This window comes from Phalacrocorax aristotelis, chromosome 1, assembly GCF_949628215.1.
Source record: "Phalacrocorax aristotelis chromosome 1, bGulAri2.1, whole genome shotgun sequence".
Classification (NCBI taxonomy): domain Eukaryota; kingdom Metazoa; phylum Chordata; class Aves; order Suliformes; family Phalacrocoracidae; genus Phalacrocorax; species Phalacrocorax aristotelis.
In genome coordinates, this window is record NC_134276.1 from 164,032,950 (window position 1) to 164,046,926 (window position 13,977).

Sequence of the window (13,977 nt, forward strand, 5' to 3'; positions counted from 1 at the left end):
TGACAGACTGCTGATTTAGAATTACTGTATTACTAATTATAAATGCTAGATTAGGTATGCTGAGGTTTTCAAGTTCTGGCTCATGGTCTCCTCTGGTGTTGGGTATAAGAAAGATTCAAGCAATAATCATTTGGTATCAGAATAGGATAATGTAAAAAGTCTGTGCAAATATATTTAAAGTGTATTCAACATGTTTTAAATACAGGCTTTGAAAGAAACCATGGAATTACAGTTCTGTTTTATACCAAGAGTACTGTTACTTACACTGTTGCTGATTATTTTCCTTGTTTGTCTTAAAATTATTTCAGGAAGGTAATAAAAGTAAACTGATTTATTATCTGACAGCCTCAGTCCAGGTTTTGATAAAAAACCAGAAGCTGCTATAGGTGTGCACAAATGCCCCAAATTCAGACCAATCACACTCATTACTTTATCTAAATTTGGCTGTTGATTACTTTTATCTTGTAGTTCTCCTTTGGTTCTAGACTGATTCATAAGGCTGCTGGGTTGTTGGTTTTTTTTTTGTCTTCTCTTCTTTCTACCTACCTTCTCTGAGACCACTCTCAGGAAAAATACTCAGGAAAGCCCAAGACCCCTAGCTGGGAACAGCTGGGGTCTGAGATGTGGCCTTCAGCTTTGTTAATCCTTGCCTCCTGCAAGAGGTCACATCACATAAAGTATGATTATGTTGCTCTCCCATTTGAGAAGCCATCTGACAAGGTGGGAATGGGCAATGAGACCTGCGCTGCCTGGGAAAAATGTGTCTGGGGCAGACCTGGAGCACTTTGGTGCACAATGCTGGGTAACTATGAGGTTTGGACAGGCTTTGTGCTGAGTCTACTCTGTAAGTAGAAATGAAGGCTTTGGTCTGGAAGAGTGTAAGTCAGACATTTTTCCCAATACAAAAAGTGTTCCATGGTAAAAGCTAAAGGAATGAGATTGGTAACTTACCACAGAAGAAAATATAACCTTGATTTATGAACCCAGCCAGTAGAGATGGTGTGACAATGTAACCAGAGATGTAGGGCAATGCAGACATGAAGTAACCACCTATTTTGCTCTAGGCTTTAACAGACCTCGTATTTTATTTCCATTTGAAAGAGTAATCTTTATAGTCCATTTGACCACTGCCCTTTGTTCTCTCAGCTCATCCCTCTGATGAAGAGTTAGTGCCCTTATCAGGCAAGGTTTCAGGTAATGCTTCAGTTTTATAGCCTCAGCCTTTCCATGAGCAAACATTCACAGCAACCTTTAGCCTTTCTCCTTTCTTGAGCTTTGCTGTTGCTAGTTTTTCACAAACAGAAGTGCCACCTAGTACATTGGAGGAGTGGTCAGAAGTGAAGGCAGGGAGGGGGATAGGGAAGTGCCTGAGTGAAGGATTGTACAGCCTATCTTTGAATCTACAGTGTGGAGAACTCTTTTTTTCCTATCCAGGAACAAAACCAATGTAGAGCATCTGAAAGAAAGAGGGTTGGAAGAGAAAAAGAAAAAAGAGAGCACAAAAAATGGGTCTAAACTGAGCAATAATGAAGCAACGGGTGTTGGGTCTGGCCCTTTGGCCTTTGTTTTTCTCTCTTCAGCTGCTGCAGCCAGTTGGTTCAAATGAGTGTAGCGAAAAAAATTATGTGATCAATGTGATGCTCATGAATTACTTTGACTTCCCATCAACTAATGGAAATTTGCAATTAGCTGTGGAGCAAGCCTTGAAAATGGTACAAGAAGAATTCCAGAGGACAGGTAAGGTAATGGGTGTTGGTTATCCCTCTCCTGCTGTGGTTTCTTGTCAGATTTTGTGCCACAGGTTTCTACCTATCTGATCTTCAGCAAACTGCCCCTCTGACAGGCTTCTTGCCTGTCCGTTCAGCTTATGTAGATCTTACAGAAAAAATGACCTCCCTCTGTAAAAACAGAAGTGCTCTACCGATGGGCAGAACCATATTTGCTTTCATGGTGTTTGGGCAGACTCTCCCTACATGCTTTTCTGGAGATGTTCAGCTGGGATTGGGGACATGGGAATCTCTGAACTGGGTCAGACAAGACCAGTGATCCATGTAGTGCAGTAACTGGGATGCCCTCGCTTCCTGTCCTGGCTGGATTATCCTTTACTTTCTGAAAATAATTTTCCTCTTCACTCCATTTGCTGATTGCATTATGACTTGAAGTGTGAAGAATATGCAGTCTATATGTTTTTCCGTCATTTAGAGTCTCTGCAGATTATGCTTTTATTAGATATCTTACCTTTCCTTTCAATATGACCAAACTACTGTCACTCTCTAGAATAAAATGGGAAAAAGACTTTCCAAAGAAATTATACCTGTTCTCTTTCTGCCCTCTAGTTGAAGAGATTTTGTCCAATTTTATCGGAAAGTGGTCTCTCGGTTACTTCCTACAAAGCCTTAAAAATGTCTCTAATAATGGTCAACACTAAAAGTACTTTGTATTGAAAGTACTAACACTCAGCTGAAGAAGTCGGCAGTCCACACTGGAGCAAATTTCACATCTCAAGTCTCATCCCAAGTAGTGGGGGTTAGGTGGTAGGTGGAGTTTCTAGCAACTTTTTGATGGGAGACACCCTAACATAAGACTGCTGAGACCTGTGTCAGAAGAAGAGGGATACAATGTATTAGCAGTTATCTGCAGCTCATGATGCTGTTTACTTTTACATTTGCATTACAGGAATAAATGTTACAGTCAATGCCCTCTTCCACAACTTCACATCATCACTCTATGTCTCACAAGGCTGTCGTACCAGCACCTGTGAAGGTGTGCAGCTCATCAGGGAAATTTATGTGAGTAGCAGGCTTAAGAAGACAAGACTTTCTGTGCGTGTGTGTCTCTGTCTTTCCTTATTAACTTTTGATCCTGTTGTTCAGTTCCAAATAAATTTAATAGGGAAGTGAAGTTTTCAAACAGAAGTTTTCAGACCTGTAGGTTTTGTGAATACAAGCAGTCAAATACTGGAGAGAGATTCTATGAATGCTTCCTGGAGGTTGTCATTAGACATTTGGTGGCGGAGCAGGCTAAAGCAGCCTTCTGCTTCAGGCTCCTTTTCCTATGCTAAAGTTGTTCTCTTTGTGTGGCCACAGAGCCACAGCTATCCATTAAAAAAAAACCCAGAACAACCAACTAAAAAAAAAAATGCAACCCAAGACCCAAACAGTCAAATGGCCCAAGCGATGCAAAAAAGGTCTATTTCCAACTGGATCAGACCGTATTCTGGTTCACCATTGGTTTACACAAATACAGAGAGCTGTGGCAGAGATTATTAGGCTGGCGCTGGTACCAAAGAAATGCAAATGCGGCTATGCCCGGAGGGCAAAGATGAAGTGCTCACTTTATACTAGAAATCACAGAAGTAATGTGGGAGAAACTACGTGAATACCCTAATATGGGGAAAAGTTTCAGATAGAATTGATGCCTTACAGAAGCTGTGTTTCAGTGGATTTTCTCGTCTAATAACTGTCAAGCTTTGTCAATCCAATGTGAATTCTCAAATCTACCAATGTATGAGCACATGCTATAGTCTTTGTTAAGAAAAAGCCCCTCACAACACACAAAGCTAGTTGTCAGGCCTCGTTTGGTGGTCATGGAAGGATTTCTTTTTCATACAGGTTTCATATGCACATATCTAATAATTTTTCTTATACACAGTATCTTGTAATTCCAACCCCTCTGTGTCCTGCAAATGTAAGCACTGTTGGGGTGTGTAAATTCATATGTGCAATTGTAACACTTGCAACATTTAAATCCTAATTTGCTGTCTGTCTCTTAATGAAGGTCATATGCACAGGCACTATTCTGTCCTCTGCCTTTTCTTAGCTTTCTGTTATTCCTTCCTCCTTCACTCTAGGTTTGTTCTTTTAATCTTTCTGTAGCTCCTTTGCTACTCTGTTCTTGCTTTTGCTGGGTAAATTTTGTGACTCCTTCTCAAATCCTAAAGTTTTCTTCATTCTCCCATCCTCCTCTCTCTGCCAGTCCTCTGCACTGTCCCCACTACTGACCCTTTCTGATCTCTTGCAGAATAATGGCACACTTGGCTGTGTTGTCATAGGGCCTGCATGCACTTATGCCACCTACCAGATGGTCTCGTAAGTACCATTTCTTCCCTCTGACATTGTAATGTTAAAGATATCAACTGCTGAACAAAGTTGTTTTGTGTACAACAAGCTAGCAGAGACATTGGGGTTTAGGATACATGAGACTCCTCAAGGTCTGCAGTCCTTAAGGCAGTAAGACTCTTATGCATAGCCACTCTGTTTGGTAGGGAGAAGAAAATGCCCTTTCAAAGCCTTTTGATGAAATCCCACTGCTAGCAGGGAAACTTCTAATTGTTGACAGTAAGTTGACTGATTGATTAAGGGCTCAAAAGGTTTAACCCTTCAGCAGCTGCAGCAGGAAAGAGATGTTAGCTTGAGGCATGTAGACATTGCATTACTGCAGCAACAGGGGTCCTTGTGGGTGGGTGTTCAGTCACTGAGAGGGGCCTCAGCTACATGTATCAAGAGAAGACCCAAAAACCCCAACCGCCTTCAGTAAAGAGTGTTTAGACAGGGAGCAGCCAGTTTAATCCTAACTCTTCTGCCTGAGGAATTATTCCTGGAGAATGAATGTCTCTACTATTGTATTATACATGAACCTGTATAATTCTATTCTATAGTATATTACACATTATATTCATTCTCAGATATTAGGAAAAGTGTAAGCTGAATCTGCAGACTTCTAGCATAAATCAGTTAACGCCCCCCATCAGCCATTACATACAAATCCATATTGTTGTCCATGTGAATCATTTCTCTTTTTAAACCTTCATAGCCTTTTGGTTTCACTGAGAGATACTGGGAAGATTGAGACACTTTTACCTCAAGCTTTATCTGCTTTTAGCTCTATACTTTTCTTTGAGTGGGATGACCAGAAGTGAATACAATGTTACTAGCGAGTGCATGTGATTGATTTACAGAAGAATCAAAAGAATAAGTCTTACATATCTTTAGGACCAAGGTAAATATTTTGCAACATACCCCATTTTATTCATTGTGCCTCCTAACTTTATGTTTGCTTTTCTATCTGCTGGATATGGAGCTGCCCAGAATGATGCCAAAGTCTTTTTCTCGGACTCTGACACTGTTAAACCAGTAAAAAATATGAATAGCGGAAGTTTATGCACAGCAATGAAGAACACTAACAAACAGGCAGCTGGCTTTTGCCCATGGTGCAATAGCTTTGTGAATCAGAACAAGTACCTTACTTTACAGCACTTTAAGTGTGGGGAAGGTGCTGTGGGGAGGGTGCCATGGGCAGCAGGGAGGGATTGCACAGGGCCTGCAGCAGCCTGGCTGCTGCCTGTGCTTTGCTGCCACTCTCCAGGTTTCATCTATGGCTTGTCAAATGGACATTAAGTGACACTGAGTGTTAACTGCAAGAGCACAGCGGCTGCTGGGATGTTGCAACAGAACGGTGGAAGTAACAAGTGTGGTTTGGGATTAGCCTCACTGTCTGCCTCCAACTTCTTCACCATCTCTAATTCAGGAGAACATTGGGCAATGATTAATTGGATGAAATTTAACAAATCCAAATGCCAGATTCTGCACCTAGGATGGAGTAATGCCAGGCACAGGTATAAACTGGGAGAAGAGTGACTGAAAAGCAGCCCTGCAGAAAGGGATGTGGGGGTGCTGGTCAACAGCAGGCTCAGTAAGAGTCAGCAGTGTGCCCTGGCAGCCAAGGGGGCAAACCACACCCTGGGGTCCATCAAACACAGCATAACCAGCCAGTCAAAAGAGGTGATTATCCTTCTACATTCAGGGTTGGTGTAGCCTCACCTCGAGTACTGTGTGCAGTTCTGGATCCTTGAATGCATCCAGAGCAGGGCAACAAAGCTGGTGAAGGGGCTGGAAGGCATGTCTTGTGAGGAGTGGCCGAGGACTTTGGGCATGCCTAGTTTATAGAAAAGGAGTCTGAGGGGTCCCCTCATTGCTCTCTAGAGCTTCCTGAGGAGGGGAAGTTGAGACGGAGGTTCTCATCTCTTTCTGGTATCCAGTGACAGGACATGTGGGAACGGTTCAAAGCTGTGCCAGGTGAGATTTAGTCTGGACATTAGGAAGCATTTTTTTACCGAGAGGGTGGTTCGACACTGGAACAGGCTTCCTAGAGTGGTTTTCGATGCCCAAAGTCTGTCACTGTTTAACAGACATTTGGACAATGCCCTTAATAACATGCTTTAGCTTTTGGTCAGCCTGAATGGGTCAGGCAGCTGGAGTAGATGATTGTTGTGGGTCCCTTCCAACTGAAATTATTCAATTCAATTCAATTCAATTCAATTCAATTCAATTCAATTCAATTCAATTCAATTCTATTCTATTCTATTCTATTCTATTCTATTCTATTCTATTCTATTCTAAAGTCAGACAGGAAACTGCCTGTTTCATTAGTGAAATACTGTCCCTGGCATTATTATTACGTCATCTGTTTCTGTTGCAACAAGTATAAACCCTGTAATTTGGTAAGTGAGCTTTATCTGGAAAATAGAGTTTTGTCACAATAATGCCAACAACTCTAATGGCCATGTTTTTTTGTAGGCAAAATTCCATGTCATAAAAACCACTGCATGTATTGTATGGTAAATACAATATCTAAAATATTTTGAGTCTAATCTGTTAAGATTGCAGCATCTAGGAAAATACTTTCACCCTTAAAAACTTATTGTCTCTGTGGATAAAAAAAATCTTTGTTTTACAAATTCCCTGCCAGCAGAGGGTTGCCTTAGTCTTCCTCCCTGACTGCTGCTGTTGTTCAGCTCCTAAAATATGCCATAGTGAAATTAAAAGACTTTGCCTTTGAATTGTAGAGGTAAAGCTTTTTTGATGGCAAAAAGCTGTCACCCTCCATCACTGCCCCAGTGAAGAGATCAAATCTATCCCATGTTAATGGCAGCCGGGGAACAGAATCAGATGGGTCCTTGAGCCTTTTGACTCCTGTCACAGCCCTTGGGCTGAAACAGTGCATGGTACCCAAAATGGCGCAGGGAAATGGGGGCAGTGAAAGAAGTTGTGTGGGCTGGTTCAACAGGGCTTTTCAGTGTCAGTACTGACTTGAAATATGGTTGTGTTCTTGAGGACCCTCTGTTTCAGGTTCAAATTGCTGTTAAACTAATACAGGGCACAAAAGGAGAGGGAGCCGAGGATGGAAGTCTTGTTGTAGCTGCCTTGGTGCAACAGCAATCCATTCAGACTTGTCCTCTTGTCTCTCTCTTCAGAGTTGAAACAATACTGAGCCTGCCTCTGATCTCTGTAGGGAGTTTTGGACTGTCCTGTGACTACAAAGTAAACCTAACCCGCCTTCTGACCCCAGCCAGGAAAGTGAATGAATTCTTCTACTATTTTTGGAAAGAATCTCAGCTGCCATTCAAAACCACACCCTGGGAATCTGTCTACCTTTACAAGAGGAATGAAAACTCGGAGGCCTGCCTCTGGTAAGATCTGGATCCACCTCTGACCCAGCTGTTGATAAACTCCATCTCCATCCTCGGACGTAGTTCTTGCAGGCTGCCCTTTGAGTCCTACATTTTGGGATGTGCCTTAAAACTATCGAGAAATGAGAGAAGGAAAAGATCAATTATACCCTTTAGCTGTACTGCATATCTGAATGGTTCACTTGGTCTACTTCTAAGTATTCTCAAGCCTTGGCTTTTCCTGTGGACAGCATAGCCGCCATGTTGTCCCTGCTGGAAATACCTGTTTACTGCATCCTTGGTGTAAATAGTGTGACATGAAAGGCTCCTCCATCAGGGTGTCCACAGATGCCTTTTTAGGTCAGGGATCTTACCAAGCTCTTGTAATGCTTCTCCACATTAATGGCTTCAATCTGTGGGTACTACTGTTACTCCAAAACATTTCCCAAGTTCAAACTGTATCCTTCTTTGAACAAAATGACGCCCAATGATTTCAGAGTTTAAGCTATGCTCTCACCAGTTTGGAGCAAAGGAGAGAGTTTTCACTTTGTGACCTGAAACATGAGCCTGTGCTTGATTCTCAAGAATGCTGGGTTTTCTCCCTGCCTAAAATCGAAGGCTGTTTTTGGTCAAATAGACTCTTTAATATACTGATATTTATCATTATTCTTCAGTTATTGACTCATTTAATTTTAAGCTCATGTGAGTGTTTCTATGCTCCTTTGATTTTTTTTCCAAATTTGGGACATAACATGCTGATTAATTAAAAAAAAATTGTTTCTCCTACTAATTTTATAAATTAAGCTCAAAGGGTGCCAAGAATTCATGGAAATAATGATTATTTACCCTTCCAGTTCATAACCTGAGGAACTTGCAGAATTTATTACTGTATTGGCTTCAGAATAATGTAAGCATGTACTTACAGAATATTTTGTATACAGATTTTACTTTTTTTTTCTGAATTAAGAGGCCTAAAAACTGATCTCCAATTCATTGTTTTGTAGATATTTAGGAACTTTTATTGTTTCCTCCTTCTTTTTTAATATAGATAGCAACTTGATCACATGATGTAATTGTTATGATTACCTCTCTGTTGCTTTGAATCATCAGTGCATTTTGCTTATCTCTTACTACAATTCCTTTTTCTTCACGTTTGCAGCTATAATTGCCAATGCACTACACACACTTTAGCTAAATCCCTTTAATCCTGCAGTTCTCATACCTTTCAGGGAAGTCAATGCATGTAAGTTATTTTCCCAAGTGTTTCTTACCTTGTCTTTAGTAATACTTCTGTTCAGGGCCTTCTTTATGACTTCAGAATTGTTCAAGCTCCTTTTCTTTATTGTTGAATTAACAAAAATTTTTAAATTAATTTTGTATCTCTGCCCATTTTTCATCCTAATATAGTTGTAAAAATGCATCTCATTCCACTTTAAGAGAAACTGTCAGCTTGAAGGTTTTTGGACTGTCAAATTAAAAAACCCCAATTTTTTCTAAAGCACAAATACTGTAAGAGCTAATTGTTACCCCATATTTGTATAAAAATAAGTGAATACCCACAGGGATAGAAAAATCAGGTTATGTCTCAACTATGCATATGTTTCTGTAAATTAATGATTAATGATTCTGTTTCTGAAAAAAACCAGAGGAAAAGATATTTAGTAGTTCACAGGACTAGGATAGCTGTGTTGCTAGATCAAAAGTTAAGCAGCTTGAAAACAGAGATTTATTCTTCTCTTACAGTCAGGGTACATGTGTGGTTTTTATCTCAGTTCTTTCTACAGCTCCCATTTACTCCTTTGAACCTTCACATGTGTCTTCTAAGATTACCACTGGTGCCGTAAAACAGCAGAGCTTCCTGGCTCTGCCTCCCAGTTAGTGTCACTTACTGTAATTTCCCCATATCCCTGATTTATTTTCTTAGTTGTTAATGTCTTAGTACATCATTGTATTATCCAAACCCATCCTTTGCACAGTCAGGATCAAATACCTTTGGGTGACTTTCCAAACACTTCTAAGTCTTTCATGCTCTGTATTGATTTTCTCTCCTCTATTGCTACAGAAAAAAAATGTTCCATACTGCCTTACAAACACTCTTGCGTGCTGTGAACAGCCTATCTTTTGGCTTATAAGCCTAAATTTTGGCTTATTTAGGAGAATGTGAGGAGTTAGCAATTTTCTGACAATATCTGTGCTCCCTTGTGTCAGGTACACGAATGCGCTAGATGCTGGAATCACACACTTCTCTGAAACACTGAAAGTCAAGTTGATTTTAAGGACTCCAGAACAGCTTAAAAAAACTGTGAAAGATCCAAACCGGAAAAGCAATGGTAAGGGGCGGCTGAGGGTGTACTCTCCCCTGCAGGTAAGTTGCTTTTCCCAGGAAATCAGACTTACCCCTTAGTTACATTTTAGGGATAGTCTTTCCACAGAAATGGTGGAGAAACACAGATATACCTTTTCACATGAATGCAAACATAAAATGGCACAAAGTTCCTAGATTCCTCTCTCCATCCCCTTAAAATATGGGGGAATATCCTGGTTCAGAGAGCTTTTTGGGTGAATTATCCCATCCAGGCACAAGTTCCATTCTATGAAAGATTCAGAAATTGAGGAATCACAACTCCTGCTAAGAAGGGCCTTAGATACTACAAGTATGCTTAGCGCTCTACCATTCCTGTGTTTGCAGCCCTGGTACATATATAGGCCTCATTCGTGCGATCAAGGGGCACTTCTTCTGGAAGCGAACCATCTAAACTAGAAAAATGGATGAGTAAATACCTCATCTTCTCCTAAGACTAAGCACCTGGCATCAGCAGGCTGAGTGAGTGCAAGAGTAATAAGTAAGCCAATGAAAGTATTACTTGAATGCCATTTGACTTAGAAATGTTCACATTCAGTAGCCTGTACTGCATCAGAACTGCAAAAGCTTCTTTGAGTGAGATAATGGTAGTGCTCTGATGCAATCAAACATAAAATTGTGCAGATGTTGAGGCACCTTTCTCCACTTTCCCTCAAATATCCCGGTCTTAGTGCAGAGAGGCTGTAGCTTTGCACCTGGGTCCCAGCATAGTGCAGGTAATGTTCCTCAGCCCAGCATTGCTCTGCTGCCCGCTACTCAAGCATGGGGGCAGCAGGCAAATGTCCTCTTCTTGTCTATACCCTTCACCAATTTGTCTCCATTTTTGCCCAATCTGTAGTGATCATCATGTGTGGCTCTCCAGCCGATGTCCGCACAGACCTAGGGACGGAGGAAGTGGATAAAGACATTGTTATCATCCTGATAGATCTCTTCAAGTAAAGTATCACCTTTGCTTTTCCTCTTTTCTCTGCGGTTTGCTGGAAGATAGAGATAATGGAAACAGTCTGAGTGGAACTGTTCTGTTGCAGAAATGCTCTCTCACAAAACGTTTTCCATTGCCATCTTTCCTTACGTCTTGCCATTTATCTAAGCTGCTTAGTGTTTAATTCATTGCACATCCTCTACAACATCCCCTTTAGTTCATATAATATTTTAATAAGGCAGTGACAGAGCAGGTAGTGTTAATGTCATCCTGTGGACTCCTCAGTGCAGGATGCCATGAAAGAACCACAGAGTCCAAAGCCAGAAGCCGTTCATATAAGATATTGTACATTTTTCATACACTCTGATGACCCAAACAATTATGTAAATGTATCTTACAGTATATTTTTCTAGGCTCCATTTATTCAATTTTTAAATGATTTAAAAGTGGTACAACTGTCCCAACTGTCCCTTCCACTTTAACTCTTCCTCTTTATAACTGCCTCTTCAACATCTTTATAACTACATAAATCTAACTTTCCAGAGATGTTTCTTAGTATACAACCTAGAGTTTTCTTCTGTTGTTCAATTTAATCTTTATATTACCAAATATAAAATCTTTATAGATGAGGACTGATATAAACTGGCCTTATCAATGGTACCTCAAAGTTTATTTCACTGCTGATGTAGCAAAAGAATTCATTAACTTCCAGGGCCTGTGGGACTTCCCAGCCTTTGCATCTAACACTGACCTTGACAGGGCAGGGCTAAGGCACTTTGGATTAATGACTTCAGTCGTTTAACCTTTGGGTCCAAACTGGAGACTGTGGTTCAAGATCTAACAGGATCTTCTCTGGGCTGTACACCTTCAAGTTCACCATACATGTTGTTCAGAAGTCCTTGTAAGACCTTCAGGCTTTCCACCACTTTATCCAGGCACTAGGAATCCCCAGTTGCTTTTCCTGAGGCAACTGGCCACAATTCCTGTTTCTTTGCAAATACACAATGGAGACTAAGTATGTGTGTGCTTTTACTTACTGGTATTGCATGTATAATTGTTGCCTCGCAATAGGTGAGGGTGATTAGGGGCTTCTCTGCTGTGATATGCATCCTTCTGACATACCCAGCTGCCTCAGCCCATCTTACTTATATTTGCTATTTACCTGGTTTTGCTGAATATCTCAAATCACGTTCTTATTCTTAAAACAGAAACAAAACACAGACACATGTGTTAGATCCAAACTGAAGCTGTAGGAGAAGACAGTAAGCAAGATCCCATGCTTCTCCAGGAGTCAAGTCCCTCAGACAAAGTGATGGATTTAAATTTTCTTCAGCTCTTAGACCTCTGGCAGACAGAACACAAACACAGTTTTTAAGCCTCCCTCAGGGTAGGTGGGATGCTGCAGGATTATCCAGTCTGGTGGACTCTAATGAAGTTTCCTTTTCACCTGGCTAGTTCAGTCCAAGCCTGAATGAAAAGCACTTTGAAATTCTTCAGGGTGAAAAGGGCAATGTAGAAGTCAGATGTTTCAGGGAAAGGCAGGGACAGGGCTCTTGTGTCAGGATCCCATCTAATGGCTATGGAGCGGAGTCTGTGGTCTCTAAAAATTTTTAATACAGTACTGACTGAAAAAATAAAATGATGACTGAATATGAATAACGAGAGAAGGCTCATACAATTTTTTTTCTCAATCTAGCTAGAGCAATGACAGATGCTGCCACTTGACACTGGTATCTATTGCTAAATTCCTCTGTAACATGTGAATCCAGTGGTTGCCAGTCTGTGAAGCACTTCCAGATGGCCTGTCAGGGTGATGAAACCAAAGATATCTGAAAGCTACAACATTTTCTGCTTGTTTTAGCATAGTTTTCAAGTTCACATAGTTTCCTCTCATTTTCCTAGCTCACTGAATTAAACAAATAAATCAATAAGCTTCTCTCTGCACTCTCGGATTGTTTCATGCCCTCCCATTAAATGTTTTTAGAGCAAATCCTGCTGTGATCAAATCTAGCAGGAAATATCAAAACTAGAGGTACACGCAGAAGAGTGCAGAAGAGGTCAGCAACATGCACAATAAGATGAAGAAACTACAGATTGCAGCACTGTGGGTTGCAAGAAGGATCTCAAAATATAAACAGGACAGAAACCAGTTACAATAATAACAATAATTCACTGCAGCCTTTGAGTTTCAGATTGTCAGATTGCTTTGATATTATCTATTAATGTAGTTAAGCACAGAAGCTGGCATCAGGGAATGAACAACATGAAGAGTTTTGTTCACGGTGAAATTTTATTTTTAGAACTACTGTAAATAACAGTGCTGCTGGTGAGAGGAGAGTGATCCTGTCATGGTTACCATTGCCGCTGTTGCTGATTGTTCATGGGGTTCTTGTGCTTTGCTTTGCAGTAACACGTACTTCAGGAACAACAACTCAGCCCGTTACATGCAGAATGTTCTTGTCCTGACTCTGCCACCAGCTAGTTACAACCTGAATACCATAAAGACTGAGGACGCTGCCCTGGTAACCACACTATTTTATATCTGATTATTGCATTCAGTTAATTCATGTTCATGCACTAGGAAATGAAAACTAAAAATGCAGCTGTAATCATTCCCCATCATGCTTCTATGCTGACATTTTCTTACATTATCACAGGATGACATTTTGTCCTGCTGTAATGATGAAAAATATAATATCATAAGGCAAACATGCAGGCTTTCATATTCCTGCTTTGTGAAGTTCAACTCAAGCTTTTAATTTGGTCTGCAAGTGTCATGTTCACGGGGTGTGAGGGAGACTTAGAGGTACACGGCCTTCTGACTCCACATCTGAGTGACTGACAATCTTATATGTAGCTGCAAGGCATCACTGAAGGAAAATCTATAGGTGTGGTTGAGCTGTGAGCATGGAAAGTTCAAGACTACTAACTGTTGACTGAATTTTGTATGCAGGCATGTATAAGCAGTGGCAACCATTGCTGTTTCTGGCCAGAGGCTTTCCAGTTAAACTTCAACAACAGGGACTCTTTTTTTTTTCTGTAGGAAGTATGTATTTCTTTAATTTCCTGAAAAGCAGAAACTATGCAAACCCTGTATCTGCTCAGTGAAACTGGTACTCCTGCCATCTGCCCAGGAAATAGACTCTACATGTAGAGTTCCTCCCAGGATTTGTGGCTTTGAGCTCCAGCTCTCCAGCAGGCAGCCTGAAGCCTCTGGCTGGATTTACAGGCCTTCCAGATCCCGCA

The 13,977-nt window shown here is 40.8% G+C and overlaps 1 protein-coding gene across 1 annotated transcript in view; it reads left to right on the forward strand.

Annotated features, from left to right (window-relative positions):
* Positions 1–1,338: 1,338 nt before the first annotated feature.
* Positions 1,339–13,977, forward strand: part of GUCY2C (guanylate cyclase 2C) — a 45,863-nt gene continuing 33,224 nt past the window's right edge. The window contains exons 1-7 of the mRNA XM_075094456.1: positions 1,339–1,737; positions 2,677–2,789; positions 4,021–4,088; positions 7,253–7,468; positions 9,656–9,777; positions 10,648–10,744; positions 13,139–13,253. Coding sequence (XP_074950557.1) covers positions 1,527–1,737; positions 2,677–2,789; positions 4,021–4,088; positions 7,253–7,468; positions 9,656–9,777; positions 10,648–10,744; positions 13,139–13,253 — 942 coding nt within the window. The 5' untranslated portion in view covers positions 1,339–1,526. The remainder of the gene's footprint in view (positions 1,738–2,676; positions 2,790–4,020; positions 4,089–7,252; positions 7,469–9,655; positions 9,778–10,647; positions 10,745–13,138; positions 13,254–13,977) is intronic.